Below are 19,757 nucleotides of genomic sequence, written 5' to 3'. Positions count from 1 at the left end.
AAAAAGACAATAATAAACTTCAGCACTGGGCAAATTAAATATCAAGACCAGACAAGTAAGTAGCTGGAAGAAATCTTCCACAATATGCAGATAAGTAAACAAAACCATCACTTTAAAAGCTACATCAGGCTAAGTGGAAAAGGAGAATGGGAGTTAGAATATTAACTCAAAAGGACTGTCCATAGAGCAGTAGTGTTGGAGGGAAAAAATCTATTGGGATTCAGAGATTTTCCATAATGGGGTCAAAGTCTAGAATGGGAAAGTGAGGAGGATACCATCAATAGTCTGTGTAGTGTTGGGATTATACTTTTTCCTGTGACATATGGACTGGGAACACAGGGGAAAACATTTGTAAAAACAAATAAATATTAAGTGACTGTTAGACAGCCGGCTAGAGAAAGGGCTACCCTGTAAGCAAATAAGCATCTGGGACTCTAAGGCAAACAAGTCCTGGAAATAAGCCAAAGTACAAGGATATGAATAAATTATACTCCTGAACCATTCTCCTCAACAGAGACTACAACTGCAAAGAGTTCTGTGTGAATCCCTTAATCTATTTTTTTACTTAAATGTATCAACACCATTTTCACTCCAGTAAGTTCAAGAGACGATCAGCCCTATAGAATTTTATTGCTTTCCAAATGAGTCTCTTTCCCAGGCACTTACTAACAATTTTACATGAATAAATGCACAGCTCCTTTAAGCACGTTGATTTTTATCACTTGACTATTTTAATGTTTCAGAGCAGAAGGAAAAAAGTTATTTTGTCTAAATAATCCTGACATTTTGATTCGTATGCACAGATGGTTAGCAAATTTTGTAGTAGCCAAATCAGGTTTAATGTTGCTGACAAAAATCTTACAATCTCACTTGTCAGTGAAGAAATTGATAAACTGATCACAAAACCCATTCCACTCCAGAGGAATGACCTAAACAGTCATGTCACTATTATTTTTGTATGAATATACTTCAGCTTTAGAAATCCCTCCTGCTTACATAAACTGCAGCCACAGTACCAGCTCACACATATTGTGTAATTGCTATTAAATAGGGTTTTGTCTGGTGCAAATTGAATATGTTAAGATCTATACTGTGTTATCTTGTTTAATCCTACTTTTAAAATAGAACTCCTACAGATGCCAGAGGCATATTAAACAGTGTGGGTTTCTTAACTCATGGCATTAGAGTGTTATTTTGCTACACATCTAACGATTCCTCTATTTATTACTCCTCAAATCAGCTGTGCTGTGTCAGACAAGGAGATTTAGAGTTCTTGGTGTTTCTGTTAAGATCAGACACGTGAGGAACCATAACCCTTTATGTGCATAGAACAAAATCATGTCCTTTCCAGCTAAGGAAAATTGTTACTGGCTGCACCACAAAGTTAGTACTTGGTCATCTATTTCCCACTACATGCCCACTAATTTATGCACTGTCTAGGCTAAATGAGATAGTGATGATTTAGAAGCCATACGTCAATGAATGCCATGTGTGGAAACCACAGTGCTTCTTTCCACATGTAATTTAGGATTTCAGTCAATTGGATGTTACATTGTGAAATGAGATTTCCCAATAAAGAACCCAAAAGTTAATTTGAGAAGAGAAATTGTTGCATTCTTTCACATCTTGATCTGAAAAGAATTGTGTGAAGTTTGTTTCAAGCCTGAGTGTCACCTGCCTGCACTCCATATTGAAGGTGGAACTCCTCAGACAGATAATGAAGCCCAACATGCTATTAACCACTCACAGAGAAGTGTGACATGAAAGAAAATTTCCTTAGAGTGCTCCAAGGAAAAATAAATCAATTTCTCATGCAAAAGACTCCAATTTTTAAATTTCTGTTAAAACTGAAATCTCCAGGAAGCAGTCCTAATTTAATTTGAGGGCAACTGTGAAATTCCAGGTGGAGAGAAAAATCACAGATTTAATTGGAAAATCACAGTGCCATTCCTAGCAATGACTGCTAATTATTATGTTCATACAGCCTCCCTGAACAAGTGGTCCAAGACTAGATCTGGAGACACTACATTAGCTTTGTTTAGCTTGTGCTTCTCTCAAGAGCCTTTGTTTGAGCCTTCCTTCCTCTTTAATTTCTACTGTGTGGTTACTTAGCCAAATGTATTTGTGCTAGATATAGTCAAAACTCTCACTACTAGTGTTTGCTTTGCAATTCAGACCTCAATATCTACGGTAAAGTTCACACTTCATAGACCACATTGAGGAAGCATATTAACCTTCACTTCTTGTAGAAGAGAGCGATAAATTGTGGGTTTATGGCTTTTTTGTTGCTCACGGTGTTTGGATGTTTGCTGTTAGCAGAAGCAGATGGAAGAAGTCTTCAGAGGATAGTCAGCATTGGAATGGTTTTGTGGTGAGAATTTGCCAGCTGTAGTGAGAACTGCTGTTATTACCACTGAGTTGCTGCTGACCTTCCAAGCATAACTGAAGGGTTACAAAAGGCAAGGACTTACACTGAAGTTTGCATCAGAACTGTTTGATCAGCTGGTTATAACAAGTCAAGGAAACTAAACAAAAGGCAGGAAAACAACACAGAAAAGAAGAAAAGGAAAAGGGACTGGCAAAAATACAAGGTTTCTACATGAGCTGACTTGGAGAGCAGGAATGCTGGGAAAAAAATCAGGTGTGGAGAAGCAGTGAAGTACCTTTGTGTTCCTCCCCAGTTTCAAAATGTTCAAATGATCATTTCTATTCATAGAACCTTTCCTGTACTTATACAAGTGTTTCTCAGCTGCTTTCAGATTATAAAGCAGGCACTCTGTTGTTTTATGTACTACTGAAATGTGTTTATCTGGAGATTAAATAGACAATTTCATGTATTTCATGACCTTGGTGGAAAGAAACAAATCAATGAACTCACCCCTCACAAGGCAAGATAAATGTAGAAGTCTGCTGCCTACTGCTATGCAGTGTATCCAGCTCTAATTATGTGATAAGTGGATGGACTCAGTGTTAAACATATTTTGCAAAAGTTCTTGAACAAAGTGCTTACAGTGGTTATGTAGATAGCTCTCTGAAAGCCATATGAATACAAATTGTTATGCACATGGTCTGAATCTGGATGAGTACAGGAAACACCGGTCTTCCAAACCCTGTTTTGTGCTGAACAGATCTCTTATTCAAAGCACAGAATAAATATCAGTGGTTTTCTTTCTAAAAGCTATTTCTAAAATTATTCTGTTCTTACTTGTAACATTACAATAGTATTTGTTGTTTGAGGTCATTGGTAATGCAAACCTGAGTGCTGCTGAGCATTTATCATCACATGAGAAACCTCAAAACATCTAATGCTGATGAGAACTGACACTATTGAAGAAGAAGAAAAAAACAGCAAAAAGGTAATTTCACTAACTAGATAGCCAGGTTGTTTTAATAAGTTTTCCAGATGTCCCTTATTTGGTACCATCACAACAGAACTCAGAAATATTAATGAACATTTGGTCTTGATCACAGGTGTTTTTTTGCAGTTATTGGGAAGTGGTTCAGTTTAGAAGAGAGTCAGATATGGGGGATCCTAATTGCACTGTGCAAACTATGCTTTGACTAAAACCAGCTTTTTATACTCCAGTGGGAATGTGATGTCTTTATAGCTATTTTTTTTTTTAAGTCCAATAAGCTCATATGTTTTATTTTTGAAATCTAAAATTCTTTTCTTTTGGTGGGAGGGTGGGGGAGGGAGGTCTAAATGCTTATTATTTACTTAGATTCATAAGTTGCTTATGTGATGTTGAAAATCTGTTCTGCAGCTCATGACAACTAAGAAAACTGATCATCTTACACTCGAACACAACTGAGAGTAGTGACCTATTATTAATCATGAATAAAGGGTTCAGTTTAGAGAACTTGACTGAAAATTTCAAACATTGTGTTATTTTTTGCAGTGAGAACAGAATGCTCACAGCCTTCATTTAGAAAACAAAATATTTGTCACTATTTAGATGTTTGTTTTCTTTCACATGGATTTACTAAAAAGCTTTTCTCTTGACTAATAGATACGCTCTAAACTCTGCAAATGGACTCTAGGAGGAAAGTATATATATCTACATCTTTGCCTCATCTTAAACATCAATGAACAAGAGTCAGTTGTGTGACAATTTAATCTCTCTGTATTAACCAAAATTGCTAGCTAGTATTTGGGTGGGGTGAGGAAATGAGTGTCAAAGGTTTAGTACAAAGTTCTTTAAGAAAGAAACAATATATCCTGATTTGCAAAGTTCTTTATGCATGGTCCTGATTACAGAAGTTGTAAGGATTTTAAGTTCCAGCAAATGGAATTCAAACCAAGCCATGTAGAAATTGTCATTGTTAAGAATTGTGCAGGAACACACTGAGGAGCTTTTTCTTTTTTGATCTCTGGATGTTTTAAGCACAGGTGAGACAAGATATCTTACAAGGATGACATCGAAATAGCAATCCTGACTTGATCCCATTTCCTCTATCTTCCATGACCAGAGAAACTGTTTTTGGGTTCTGCTTTTCATATGTGGAAAACATACCAGGTAATGTTTTCTGTTTGTTTTCAAGGAGACTTTTGAGCACCTGGAGCTTCAGATATGTCAAGTGTGTTCGTGAACTGCTACAAGAGTATGAAGCGGAAGGAAAGTTGAGTGAAAAGGTCAGTGCAAGTATTTATCTAGTGTAGGGGTTTTCTGAAGGGTAAGATACGCTTCAGGAGCCTTGCCAGCTGTATTTACAGCTCTAAAAAAACCAAGAATAGCCAAAGAGCTTGTTTCTGATGATCCATAGACATCGTGAGGTTGGTCTTTATACCAAAGTTTACTAACAGCTGTAGAAGCTTTGTCCTGCTCTGTTGAGTTTCTTTATGAATTCTGCTTTCTCTCATGTAAATTGTCTCAGTCCAAAACTGGAAGCCAAATGAAAATTCCAATATGCATTGTGTTCATGTGATTTTGCTAAAATGGTTTTATCCATTCCACAAAACTGTTTCTCATGGCAAAACGGTACTGGAGACAGTTGGCTCCAAATTGAACAGGCTGCTAGAATTTCACAGTGCTTCCCATAATATTTAGGCCATAGTACAACTCTGCTTCTGAACTACTAGCTTGGCAACAGCTTCTCCTCTGTTCAGATCTCAGCTCAGTCATCTGGCCTTCTAACATCCAGCATAAGAGAATGCTATGTGAAATGGGGAAAAGCCAACTCAGCTTGTTCTTACCACCTTGCTCTGCCACACTGGCAGCTCCTGCAAGTCTTTTGCCTCTGTTCAGTCTGGCTTGAATACTGTCTTCCTTCCCAAAAGAAAAATGAAAGAGAGTTGGTACCTTGGCCATGCTCGGCACTGGTGAGGCTACACCTCAAATCCTGTATTCAGTTTTGGGATGAAAAAGATGTTGAGGTGATGGAGTATGTCAAGAGATGGGCACTGGAGCTGGGGAAGGGTCTGGAACATAAGTCTGATGAGAAATGTCTGAGTGACTGGGAGTGTTTAGTCTGGAGGAGGATGAAAAGAGATCTACTCACTCTATTTGACAGGAGGTTGTAGTGAGGTTGGGGTTGTGTTTGTTTACATGTAGGAGAAAAAATTGTAAAACTGTGGAAAAGGGAGCCGGGAGGAACTCTGAAAGTGCTTGCAGCTCACTATTTGGTCCTCAATGCAATTTAGCCAATACCAAGGATAAAGACAAGGACCCTTAAAGCTACAAACACGTTACTCAACAGCCTGAGATGATAAATAAATCTCTCCAGATGGTGCTCTGAAAGTCTCATATCCTCTTTGAACCATGAGCAGACGGAGATACATATTGTACTCCAGGGGCTGTTTTACCCCAGTGGGTAGCACAACTGAGTCAGAAGACAGTGCTGGAAGCCATCATAAATCATAGTGACAAGCAACCTCCTAACTCCCAGGTCTCTATAGGAGTTGGTGAATCATTTATCAAAGCACACATTAGTCACTTATTACTCTTTTATAAACCATTTGTCAGTAGGTATTCAAAATATAAGCAAATCACGTTTTTCACTTAAGACTCACAGCACTATCTCAAATAGTGATGTTTTGTCAAATTAAACAAATTTTATTCTGTTCCCAGGAGGCAAACTTCTGTATTTAACTGGGAAATTAATTTTCAAGAGCATATATTAAAAAAATCTAAACTAGAAAAAACATTTTCTCAGACCTCACTCTTCCTGATGCAACAGAATTATTTTGACTTTACATTGCTTTGGCCCAGAAAGGGATGAAATTAAAGGTGAGGACAGAAGTGGCAGAAAAAGGAACTGCCTGAGGATTGAGTCTGTTTCCTGGCCAAATGAAGCCTCTCATGTGCAAGTGAGAGCACTCTGACAGGTCTCACTGTTTTTCAATGTATGACTACTAGAATGTGCTGCTGTTCTGAACCTGTGGTGAAGGACAGATGTGAGAACTAGGTGGACTGTGGAAGGATCATCCCCTTAAGCCACATCACTGTATCCTCTCAAGTGCCTGAAAGTATTTACTAAAGAAAGTCAATATATCTGATATTAAGGAAAAACAACAGGTTAGTGAAAAGCAGCAATGGAAGCTTCCTTGGGAATAGATAATTTTAAATCAGGTCAGAATCCAGAAGAGTCAAATATACTCACTGGAATCCCATTTTTGAGCATATATTTCACATTCAGGTATAGTATAAGACCACCAGTAGGATTCACTGGTCTGGTTTTTTTGAGGAAAAAGGGGTCAAATCTTTATCATTGTTATGTGAAACAATATTTTTTCCTCCACTGGGTCTTAGGGAAGATCTGGGCAGAACCATGTCTACAGGAACAGATACAAGAAGATTTGCCAGCCTGTGGCTTCCAGCTGATGCTACATTGCTAGTTTTTCATCACACTTCAACCACAATGACATTAACTACAGGCGAAAATCACTGCTTTTCAGGCATGCAATGCTATAGTGGTCTGCCACTAGTCATTGAAGTGACACATGAAAATAATTCTCCTTTTTCGTCATGGGCTAGATATAAAAACGATACTAGACACCATTAGCATTTACTCAACTCATTCCCACACAGTTTGAATATCCTGCAATACACAAACCACATGTCAGGTTCTCCAGAAAGATCAATTCCTGCTTCTTGCTTTGCCTCATTTCTTACTTTGACATAAGTAATCCCTTGCTGCTGTACAAAAGTTGAGCCTAAGGCCTTAACTTGCTGGAAAGGAAATGCCAAATTGCTCCCCTTGATACAAAATACATACTGTATTCAGTAATAATTCACAAAATTAATTTAAAAGCTCTTCCATATTATAGAAATAGGGTTGTAAATTTTAAAAACTTCCTGAAAAGAAAAGAGGCCACTAGTTTTACAAGTAACTATATTTTCATTCTCTACTATTTAAATCTGGCATAATATCCCAACCATTGTGACCTTTAAAAGACAGACCTTGTTACCTCACCTGGGATTTTTGGAGGAGCTCTTAAAACATTCCTCTTTTAGGTATTAAAGATGAATTTATTTAAACCCCTGAGGGGACAGGATACTGTTTGCATGTCTGAATGGATCTTTGTGCTGCTCAAGACCTATTATGAACAGTAAGGTAAGTACATATGTGAAATAGAACAAGGCAGATATTTTGGAGGTACACAGAGTGATGGGGCAGTGACAAAATAATTACCTGAGCTGAATTCATACATTAATCCATCAAAGCACCTGACACATACTTATAACTTCCAGGCCCTAAACTATTCCTCTAAAGTTAATGGAAGTCTCCTGTTGCATCACAGCACCACAGTTGCTCAGTTGCTTCTGTGATAATGCCCTGACACACCATCAGTGAATTTTTCCCTAAGCATGAAGGCCACCGCTGTATCAGAATAGTGTGAGTCTGGTATGCAAGGGAAAAAAACCCAGCAGAGGGAAGAACAGATTCACTAGACTGGTATCCCTTCTTTCTGCAAGGTCTCCAGAAAACCAATGGAGACTGCTGCAAAACTGTGTCAGCAAGAAAGGAGCATTTAGACCTCTTTGTAAACGTCAAATAAAGCCTGTTAATGAACATTTTGAATAGGTGTGTAAGGAGCTGACCTCCAAGGAATAAATATAGTCAATAAGAGTACACAGAAATGTATCATTGCTTTGGGCTAGAACCATAAACTTGTGAAGAGATTAGTCAAGTGTTAAAAGAGAAAACTCATCTTTCAAAGGACAAATACATGCCCAGGTGTGGCTTAAATTGTCTTGGACTGGGGAATCGAAGAAATAACTATAAACACGTATAAAATTTCTTGAAAGTCAAAATTCAGACATTTTCAACTTTGGAGAAAGCTATGAAGAAGTCAGTAAATTTCTGTCTTGACATTAACAATTAAAAATCATAAATATCTTTATGAAGATGCATATGTCTACAACAATGCATTCCACAAAAAACTATTCAGTGCACAGGCTGGGGTTCTTATACAGCATTCAAACTTTTAAACAAACCCAGCTCTCACAACTTCATTGGCTTTCACTATGTCAGATGAGGAATGAATTTGGCCCCTGAGCTTACAGATGAAGAGAACCCAGTGAAAACTTGGCTTAATTGAGATACATCAATAAAAAGGCAGAGCTACTTAGGTAGAAATTATACTGTCAGAAGAAAACACAGGTCGGTAAATAAGCACTCTTTTACAAAAAGGAAAAACACTCTGAAGAAAAAGTATCTTTAAAGAGAAGCAAAATAGCTGAGAAAACACATCAATACCATAAGAACCCAAAGCAGCCAACCACAAAGTAAAGATGCACTGAAATCAAACCTTCAGATACACTGAATATGAGCTTTCTACTTCAAACATTCTCTTATAGAACATGTCTTTTCCTTTCAAGTCTGCTTCAAATCAATAGTATTGCAACATGTGATATGCAACTGGTATTTAAACACAGTATCTAAGTACATCAAGCAGTGAGCAAAATAAGTGACATTAGCTCTACTAATAGACGCTGTCCCATCTCTTACACTACTTTAAATAGAGCACATGTTTCTAAGGGAGCCTGACACCATACATCTAAAGACTGATTTTTCTTGCCTTATTCATGGAAGAAGAATATCACCTAGCAAGGCAGAGGAAAGATTTCTGAGGTCATTAACATTTCTAAACAGTGAAAAGTTCAAAACTATGTCACCGTGTACTAAAAGGAGAAAAAACAATGAGCTGTCTCTGTGGGAAAATGTGAATGTCATATCAAGTACAGGAAAAATGCATGGAAAGATTGGACTTCTCAAAAAAACCCTACAGAATGCTGTCTCCTCAACACCTGCTATTTTATTTCTCTACTGAAACCAACAGGCTTTCAGGGGTACACAGTATCTTTTACTAGCACTGACTGAACTGAATTTATGAGCGTCTCTAAATTTCACCAGAAACAGACGATGTCCAACAGTACGTTTGGGGCTCAGCAGGAACCTCAGGTTTGCTTATCCAAATTATCAAACTATGAAGTCAAACAGGTGGAATAATTCTAGAAAGCTTTCTTCAAAAGAAGAAATCTCAAAGTTTGTAAATCCAAGTAGATAGGGCTCTGGATGAAACGAATTGCCATCAGCATGGGTTAATGCAATTCTTATTTCTAAATGCACCGAGTTTTCCTGCTGCTGTGATGTTCTAAAGGGCTAAAAAACTACAGTGTTTTAAATATATTTTAACTATTAATTGTCAAGAAACAGCTTCCAGAGCATTGAAAGCCTGATCTAAGGGAATTTTTAGTTTGAGCAAACCCACTTTTTACCTATGTATTTGAAAGATTTGGATCATAGTACCTCTGAAGTGACTGAAATGCTCTTGCCAAAGAATTTACTTAAGTGATTGTAGTTATTGCGACTGAGCAGTGAACTATAATATTCATGTTAGCAAAAGTGTCATTGGTTCTTATTTTTTCTTGCTTTTTTTAGAATAAACAAACAACCACCCTTCTACATCCTTTTTTTAACTGGTTCTGCAGTTTGCATTTGTAAAAGAAATAATCATTCAAGTAAAACCACAGTAATTTGTTTCAAAATAATCTGTTGTCAAATTGCTAAAAACAGACCAGGAAAAAGAAAAAAACCTATTTAAAAGTAAAAAAAAAATAGCTTAAAGAGTAGACCAAGACTTCTATAGAAATAGGTTTTTCTTTTCCTCTAAAATTACCTTAAAATCAATGTTCCTCATGCTTACTTCTTGTCATTTGGGAATATTCCTCTAAAATTTGCAGAGCCTCAGGAAACATTTACAACAAATTCCAAACCATCTCTTCTTAGGAAAAAAACTTTTGCCACTCTCTAGTGCTCACCAGATACCAGAGGTAAAAAGAAAAAAACAAACCACCAATAACCCACACTAATAACTACTGCAGGGTAGGGAAGGGAGCAGCGTGAGAAGGGCAAGAAAATTGGTAGTTACTTTGACTGAAACCAGAAACTTTGCTGTAGCACTATTACATTCTCCTGGAGGCAATGAGTATTTTTTAGTTTGATTTGGGATTTTTTCAGACTTTTCAGTATTCTTCAGTGGAATTCAGCTTATATGGAAAAATATATTTTCCTTGAAAATTCCACATGTGAGTTAAATTTAAAGCTTTTTGGACTAGAGCTTTCACTCAGAACTTTCAACATTAGCTGTCTCACAGGTGAAGCGCTGAACCCAGGACAAACCATATTGCTTTCTTCCATCTCTATTTTCCCTAATAGGAGCAAAGGCAGAAAGTTAGAATCATAGAATCCTTTTGTTTGGAAAAGGCCTTTAAGATCATCAAGTCCAAGCCCTCACCTCACACTGCCAAAGCCACCACTAATCCATGTCCCTCAGCACCTCAGCTGGATGCCTTTGTAATATCTCCAAGGATGGGGACTCTCTCATCTTCCTGGGCAGCCTGTGACAATGGCTAACAACCTCCTCAAGGGAAAAATTCTTCCTAGTCTCCAATATAAACCTCCTCTGGTGCAACATTTCTTCTTGTTCTATCACTTATCACTTGGGAGAAAAGGCCTACCCCTTACTCAATACTACATACTTTCAGGTATTGTAAAGAGTTACCACTAGCAAACTTATTTTGTAGGTTTTCTTACTGCTAGCCTATCCCTCAATATCTCTTACCATATTTTTTTACCTCATGGTTGCATTTTGTTTTGGAAATGATGCATACAGTTTATTAATGTAAAAGAAGAAAGGAGCAGCTCCAGGAAAGTGTCACATTGATCTAAAAAGATACCTTTAAGTATATTCTTCCATTAAGAAACATTCTTACATTCAGAAGCAAGATAATGATACCTACATGCACCATTTTGTAAAGCACAGATGGCAAACTCTTACCTCTTTCTTGGTAAATTCAGGTGGATGGTCATTTTTGTCATCAATAAGAATGGTGGCAGTTGCTGTGCCGGTTAGTCCCACATCAAGACCACCCATGTCCTTAGCTTCTATAACTAGCTCATATTTTGGAGTCTCCATAGTCTGAAAAAAAAACAGAAGAGAGAGGTTAAAAAAAAGAAAAGACAATAGATTACATAGTAATTTTAATTCACATTGAAATGATAAATTTGGACTAATAAAATATTGCATAGAATCAGATCTGTTGTCATAGTGTTTTACCAAAACAGAAGCTCAGCTCTCTGGGAGCTTCAGCTGCTACCACACAAACCGTAGTTGAAATACAGCTTGAATGAATACTAGTGAATATTGGTAAACAGTACATAATCTATCCTGTTATTTAAGGAGATTAGGAAAGAAATTGAACTATACCTGTGCTTTAAGAGTAAGCTCTCACTTCAGTGCACCAATATTTAGCAGCTTGCTTCATCAGTGTTATGATGGGTATGTAATTAAATACTAATGTCACAATCTACATATAAATTCACTTTATTAAATCACATTCATTCTGTGTATTAGCATTTAGAATGGTAATCTAAGCTTGCTTCGGTGTAAGAACCAAGAAAGCAGCTTCTAAAATGGGTGATGACTGCCAGTTATTGCTCAAAGCAAATGTCTATAGTAACATCAACAACTTGCATCTATAATATCCGATGCCTATGTCACGGTTATCATCTGACTGCCTATCTGTTGTAGAATCACAGCATAGGTCCATAGCAAAAGCCATTCTTAATTTCCCTCCCCTGAAAGCTGTAAACCCCAGTGTGGCCACTGTTCTGCAACGAGAATGGGACATTTCTAATTCACCTCTCTCGCATCAGGAATGAAAGCACATCTGTTTGCAAGCTGGACAATGGGGCAGTAATACATCCCATCAAAGGGAGCTATTAACAGCATCAGAACCTGCTTCCACAAATGAGGATTTCATGGAGACAAGGCTAGGTACCTAATTAAAATGACTGTTTTCCCCATTTGTATGGCTGCCTTATATGGAACCATCTGCCCAAAGACCGTACGTGCTGCATCATCAATGGAGGACACAGATGGGCAAGCGTTGCAGTCACCTTTAAAACTATATGATAAGAATATTGTGTGTGCTCAGGAATGTTATTTTTTCAAGACTTTCCTGAAAAATAAGACTGGATATCAGGGGCAAAGTGACATAATGATGCTTGAAAGGACGGCTGGGGCATCACTGCTAAAGGGTTTTTTTAACCTCAGACCAGCTCTATCAGCCAACTGTGTTTACAAAAACCAAGGCTACACATCTTTGAAATCACTCATCCCATGTCATTTATCTAACTTTTTTTTTTTCTAGGGAATTAACATGCAAAGAGATAACTGGTGTGAATCTCCATATAGTAACACAGTGATCTGTCTGCCATCCATATGCTGTGTTATAAAGCACAATCAAGGAAGCTGAAGCAGAGCTTATCCCACAGCAGAGAACACAGAACGTTCTGGGTTGGAAAGCACTTTTAAAAGTCATCTAGTTGAACCTCCTGCAATGAACAGGAATGTCTTCAACTTTATGAGATTGCTCAGAGCCTGGTTCAATCTGATCTTGAATGTTCCCAGGGATGGAGCATTTACCACCTCTCTGGGCAACCTGTTCCAGTGTTTCACAATCCTCACTGTAAGAAAAGTCATTTTTATATCTGGTCTGAATCCACATTTTTAGTTTAAAACCATTATCTCTCGTCCTATCACAAGCAGCTGTATTTAAAAGTCTGTCTCTACTTTAAGCTGCCTTCAAGTATTGAAAAACTGCAATAATGTCTTCTCAGAAACCTCATTGTCTTTTCCAGATTGAACAACCCCAACTCCTACAGCCTTTCCTCATAGGAGGGGTGTCTCATCCCTCTGATCATTTTTGTGGCACTCCTTTGGATCTCTTCCAACAGCTTCATGTCTTTCCTGTACTTATTTTTCATCTCAATCTTATCAAAGTAACCTCTCGAGTCAGACGATCTTCTCTGTAGATAAGTGATTTGAAACATTTACTAAATGGCATATTTTGCATTATGCATTTTCCTGGATACATCACAACACTTTTCTCAGTGCCTGTTTAAGGAGATTCCAATTCCTTAGCACTTAGAGCCTGGAGCATTTTTTGGCCATGAGAGAAGCAACAGTTGCTCATCATATCAGCTATTATGAAGCCACGTATTTTCAGGTAAAATCAATAAGTCAAAACAGAAGATATATTTAGTTCTAAAAGCATATGGACTACTAGAAAATCAGCTGCCACTGCCACATAAGGGATCCTAAGAAATGTATTTGCTTAAGTGTTACAACAATATTCTGGGAAATTCATCTCAGAAGGCAGCAAACCCAGAACGGGATTTTGATTTATAGCATCATATAAATATATACAAAGAAATATCACTGACATGTCTCCAACACAAATTCAGATTATAGAGTTGAACAAAATCTACAGTTTTCATATATTTATTTTCTAAAATGTATTCAATGTATTAAAACCTGGATGGAGCTTCTCTCCCCTCCTCTAGATGCAACTTTCTCATTATTTTGATTAGGAAGTAGTTATTATTGTATGGAAAACTTGCAAAGCCATTTATCACTTGATGTTTATAAGCCTCTTTGCTCAGAAAGAGGCCCATTTTTACTCACAAATTGTCTTTTTTGCCTTTGAAAACTGTCCCATTTTCTATTGAAAGCAAGTCCATTTATGCTGGAAATTGTGTTTACTGCAGCAGAAATTTCTGTGACAGGAGTCCAACGTTTAAGCTCGCAATGGAATGTGAAAAACATTGAATTTTGAGCAGTATTTCATATCATTATAAATACTTCACACTTTCCTGCTATGCAGCATTTTCTACATCTAGTTCTGTCGCCAAATATTTGCTTTGTTAGAGAAAGCAACTCCTAACAGATCCAAACCCAAGAGCAGAGGCATGTTCCTATCAGATGCTCACTTTACTCTAGGAGATTGAATGAAAAGGACTTTTTAGTATTTCCCATACTTGTAGCCTAGTTAATTGAGGCACCACTAGCAATTATATTGCAACCTGATCTAGGTGAACCTGCCTCTGCAGGGGAGTTGGACTAGGTAATCTCTAAAGGTCCCTTCCAACCCCTACTATTCTATGATTCTAATTATATGGATCTGTATGATGTATCTCACCACTGCTGAATTCTGTGACATGGGAGTAGAGATCTGTGAGCAGAGCATTGGTCCCTATGCTCTTACTAACCCTGTTTCTTAGCTGATGACACTGTGGAGCACTGAGCTGGGGGCATCCCCCAGGGAAGGGGCTGCACTGCAAGCTACCATGGCAAATCCTCATCTTTTCACTCTCCACAGGGCTCAGGCCTTTTACTCCAGTGCAGTCTCTCTCTGCAGTTGCTTCTATCTCATGACAAATGAGTGCTCCTGGAGAGGGCCAATAGAAGAGAAAAGCAACCTTCCTTCATTTTCTCCACCCCCCTACTATACTGTGGAGCTTAGGGATAAATGCAGTACCTGCTATTGGTACTATTTTGGGACCTCACAGTCACTCAGAATGTTGTCCCACCATGACATTGCCTCTCACTAAATCCAGTCCCTCTGTTTCTCAAAGCAATAACACAGCCCCTGAAGAATACTCTTTCAAAAACAATCCAATTAATACCATTTGGATAATGATGTGTTAGGAATATAAATATGCAGCAACTCTCAGCAAAGTGGATCTACAGCTAAAAAGGATAATAGATGATTTTAATAAATGAACATTAAGTCCCTGTTTGTGTGGTTTATTATTTATCACATGTGACTTTGTGGAGTGTAACACTGTTGAGAACATTTGTATAATTACAGCAGGAGAATCACTCCTTTCCCTATAAATTTTCACTCTAGTCATTTAACCACTGCAGGGGTGACATTGGCAAATTGTTTGGCTTGCCAAGGAGGTGAGCTGTGTCTTAAGCGTTTTTCTCTGAAGGTCCACCCACTACCATTCTCACTAGTGTCAATGTTCCCACCAGATTTCATTCCCCTGCCAGTTTGACATAACCAGTTCAGCATTAGTAAGCAACAAGGGGCCAGAAAGGCACTTTTTCACATTTCAGATTCCTGACAAAGTCAGCAGGATCTGATCACAACAGAGAGAAACAAACAGCTCAGAGCAGATACACACAGGTAGAATGAGCCACGTGATTACCTTAGGTAATGCTGAATGAAGTCAGATAATGATGTTTTCTGCAGAGTTTTAATCTTTTAATATTTCCTCCAGATACAATAAAAATCTATCAGTGACTTAAGAGAAGTAAGCCACAGCTAGTATTTCATATCATCAGCAGTAGCAGTCCAAGCCTCTGTATGGGCTATCACTTGCAGGCTCTAAGGTATTTCTGTGCCACTTAGGTTCAGCTGGCATTGACAGCATCCTCCGAGCAGTGGGATTGAAAATGGAAACAACTTGCATGATTACAAGAAAGGTTTAGGATCCTTAGGTGATCTCTAGTATTTTCAAACATGTCCACATCCTGAATTTCCAGATACATACTTGGATTCTCAGAGCCTTGGTATTGCTGGAACAACAAATTCCCTCTCTACAACTTAAGATATCCAAAGCTTTTACAAGTGCGACCCATGTATGTCCTCTTGTTTATTTATCTGGTAAGGAAGCGCAATCACTCAGGTAGTTGTTTTCACTGAGGCTTGGCTTTTTCTCATCTATCTTTAGACAATCAAATGTCTACTTCTTAAACCATTACTGCCATGGAGTCAAAGGACAGAAGACTTTTCTGTATTCTTCTGCACTGATGATCTCAGGGACTCAGTACTCCCTAGTGCATGTACCTTGGTGCATGACTAAAGCTGGTTAATATCTTAATGAACGTGATAAAGGTCACAAAAAGTTGAACCAAAGTGAGGAACAAAAAAATTACATTCTAGCACTATATTAAAGCAGCATATCCAAGCAGTGAATGATTCTTTATCTAGATCTGATGCGCCTAGTAACTGTACCTTTGGTTGTAGGAGGGAGTACGATAAAATCTAGTTTACTTAACTTCTGAAGTCCAAAAATTTTGGTCAGATTTTTTACTCGAATATAAATAAAGGCAGAATGAGTAAAGTAGATTCCCAAGAGAGAAGAGCATGAGAAAGCTCTTGCAAAATGCACCACTTTTTGCCATTGACACCTGAAGCAGTTCTGACCAAATCTAATCTACAAAGTTGGCATATAGATTGCATATGTATGAAAAGCACTTCATCCTGGCTGAAAATTGAAAACCTGGTCACTGTTAGATACTGCCAGATACAATGGACACTGGGAAGTCTAGTTACTAAAATAATTCTGTTTTTTTCCAATATAACTATCTATTTATTTTCAGGAGATAATACATTTTCTGGATGGACACACTATGAGGTATTTGGAAATCCATTTGCAACACTGAAGCTAAACTAAGAAGAATTTGGATGCTGGCTAATCTTCTTTGTAACACATGCAGATGGACCAGATACAGAACTTTAAGCCACTTTAGCTTTTTATTTAATCTGTAATTCAAAGATGTTTAAACAGGAACTCAACATATTTTCTGGTCAATCTTCACAACATTGTTTCTACTACCAGTATTTTAGAGAGTGACAATGTCTCCCCTCAGCCTCCTTTCCTCCAGGCTAAACAGTCTCACTTCCTCCAGCCAACCATAGGATTTGTTCTCTAGACCCTTCAACCAGCTTAGTTGCCTTCTGTGGACACGCCCAGGCATCTTAATGCAAAGCAGAAAGAAGAATTCTTAGGAATTAAATAATTTCACTTCATACTGCATAAATGCCTGTGTTCATTGAAGATGATAATTGCATATAGTATGTACTGAATATGTCATATTAAGACATAATCAATGTTCTTGTTGAGTTACAATATCAACATTCAATCTAACATTGTTCCAGAGCGTGCTGTCAGCATTTTGACAAATGTAGACTAAAGAAAATGAAACAATGTGATTATTAACATCTCTAACAGGCATAATACTTTTATAATTATAATATCAGCATTTATTTTAAATGCCAATTGCTGCTGCTTAAAAAAGGGCATTGTACACAGAGGCCTTGCATTCAGAGCTTGAATTACAGTTTGATAAACACAAAACCCCAAACAATTCTGTAATGTAAATCCTCTTTAGCTCACCAATTTCCAATTTTTTATATCATAAAGAAAGGTCTACAGTTTAATCAGGGTAATAATGTACTTCTGTAATGAAAAAAATCAATATCTATTTACTAGCCACAGGAGAAATATAGTTCATAGGTATATCTGGAAGAGAAAGAAAGACTAAATTTTCTCCAGTGGTTGCTGTTAAAAAAGGAAATAATTTGCTCTTAAGTGCTTGATACAAATAGCTTTCCTGGTTAGAGATATTTGTTTCCCATCAAGAGGAAATCAGTAACTATTTAATATATAGGATGTGTAGGACCAAAGGTTTAATTCTTCATAAATCTGACATGACTATAGATCTGACATACGTGGATGTGTTATATTTTACATGGAAATACAACAACTGTGTGTGTGCTTGTTTCCAGTGTTTTGTGTAAAATTACCAGTGTTGACTGATATGCAAAATAGGATGTATAGTTGCCATTACAGTTGTATAACTTCAGAGAAGGCTGTCAACCATGATAAGATGACAAGCTTTCCTTTGAGAAGCCACTCTAAATCTTCTGTTAACAAAGGCAGTAGCTACAGTGGGTATGTACACCCTGATACTACATCTTAATAAATACATTATCACCTATATACAATTATAGGCCCTGACATATGCAAACATTGCCTTTGTGTTTATATGTCATTAAGACTGTCGTTACTGCTGTGCCATTCCAAGGATTGTCCTGAGTTTAAAGAACACATAGAATCCTGCTTGTTAGATCTGAGTTCCTCCAAGCTCTGTATTATATGGTAGCTCAACTTATTATCTCCAAACTTGCTGGAGTTTGCATAACCTCACTGCAGTCACAGACATACCCTTTAGGAGATGGAGCTTGTCATTCAGAGGGAGGTGGATAAGGAGACTAAGGCAATTGTAAGCTTCATTTGGAGTTGCTACACACAAGCATGAAGTCTTGGTCATGAAGTCTGACCAGGTTGCAACATTCTTTCCATTATCCATAACTCTCCATAGCTCTGAATTTTCACATGCTGCCCTGACACACTTTCCCATGTACTACATACTTCCAATGTTAGTATTTCCCTTTCACAGTGTTTGCACCAAAAAAGAACCTTCAACCCTTCTTGTACATGAAGCATCTAGCATTTTTCTAGCTTCAGTCCTTTAACATAGTATTAAAACATTGCTCAAGCCAAATATTTCTAACCAAACTTCTCATTAATAAACAAATCAGCTTTTATATTCTGATTTTTGATGCTGGATAGAAAACTCTCTATCTTACTTTAATTACACCCAGATAAAAACTACTGACAGAGCAGGTGGCAAATAGTTTCCCTGATGCTTAACATCTTCCAAGTCTTAACATACTCTTTCATTGAACACTGTAACAATGCTAATTGCTATTAGCAAAAACTTTCAAGGACTTTTCCATTAGAATCAGAAATATGATTATCAGAAACATTATCAGCCTGACTGAAGGGTGTAGGAGCCACAATCTTCCCCAGTCTCAATTAATACACTTGTAAGGGAATACTGAAACTTCTACCCATTCTGACATTTCATACTTCATTGTTTTTCCAAAGGTAGCAGTTTGAACAGAGCATATCAAAAGAGCTTTGTCTCAGACTAAATAAATGTCTGCATCAGCACAATCTGCTGGATGAGGGAAGATAAGATTCAATTCTCCTGTCTGAACAGGACATTCAACCTGGTTGTCTTGACTGCTTCAGAAAGTAGCAAACCTCAAGCTAGCTGTCAGGAGCACTCAAGATAAGAATTCCCTCTGGATTACAGACATTTATTTTAACAAAGCTTTTATTTTAATCACTATGTTTCTCTAACAAATGTTCATTTTGACAAATTAATATATTTCCATAAAACTGTTCTCCTGTAATACCCAATCAGCTCTATTTGCAGTATTAATTATATATTTCATTTTAACAGTCACAATTTGCAATTCAAATCATCTGCAGACCAAAAGATACTCGCTGAAAAAAATATTCAAATAATTTCCAGCTATTAACATATTAAGAGTTGTACAATCTGTTTGCAGACAATTTGTAAAGGGAAAGAAGGGCAAAGTTGTTCTAATAAATTATTAGTTGCGAATTATTGAATCATTCTTAGTCCCTGCCATAGGCACAAATGAGTCTATTTAAACCCGAAAATATAAAAAGAAACACAAGTTTCTCCAACACAGTAACCTACCATGGTTATCAGTAAAGACAGCTTTTGAAATATCTCTATATTAGAATACCTATTCCAAGAGAATTCCCTAAGTATCTGAAGGGTGTTAAAGGTCATA

At 37.4% G+C, this 19,757-nt stretch overlaps 1 protein-coding gene across 2 annotated transcripts in view; it reads right to left on the bottom strand.

Moving 5' to 3' along the window:
• The window catches only part of CDH13 (cadherin 13), a 454,402-nt gene that overhangs the window by 80,030 nt on the left and 354,615 nt on the right, over positions 1–19,757 (bottom strand). For both annotated transcript variants that reach the window (XM_062007637.1, XM_062007636.1), the window contains exon 8: positions 11,285–11,425. In XM_062007637.1, coding sequence (XP_061863621.1) covers positions 11,285–11,425 — 141 coding nt within the window. The remainder of the gene's footprint in view (positions 1–11,284; positions 11,426–19,757) is intronic.

This window comes from Colius striatus, chromosome 14 (genome assembly GCF_028858725.1).
Source record: "Colius striatus isolate bColStr4 chromosome 14, bColStr4.1.hap1, whole genome shotgun sequence".
NCBI classification, from domain to species: Eukaryota; Metazoa; Chordata; class Aves; order Coliiformes; family Coliidae; genus Colius; species Colius striatus.
This window is presented reverse-complemented; position numbering and strand designations above follow the sequence as displayed.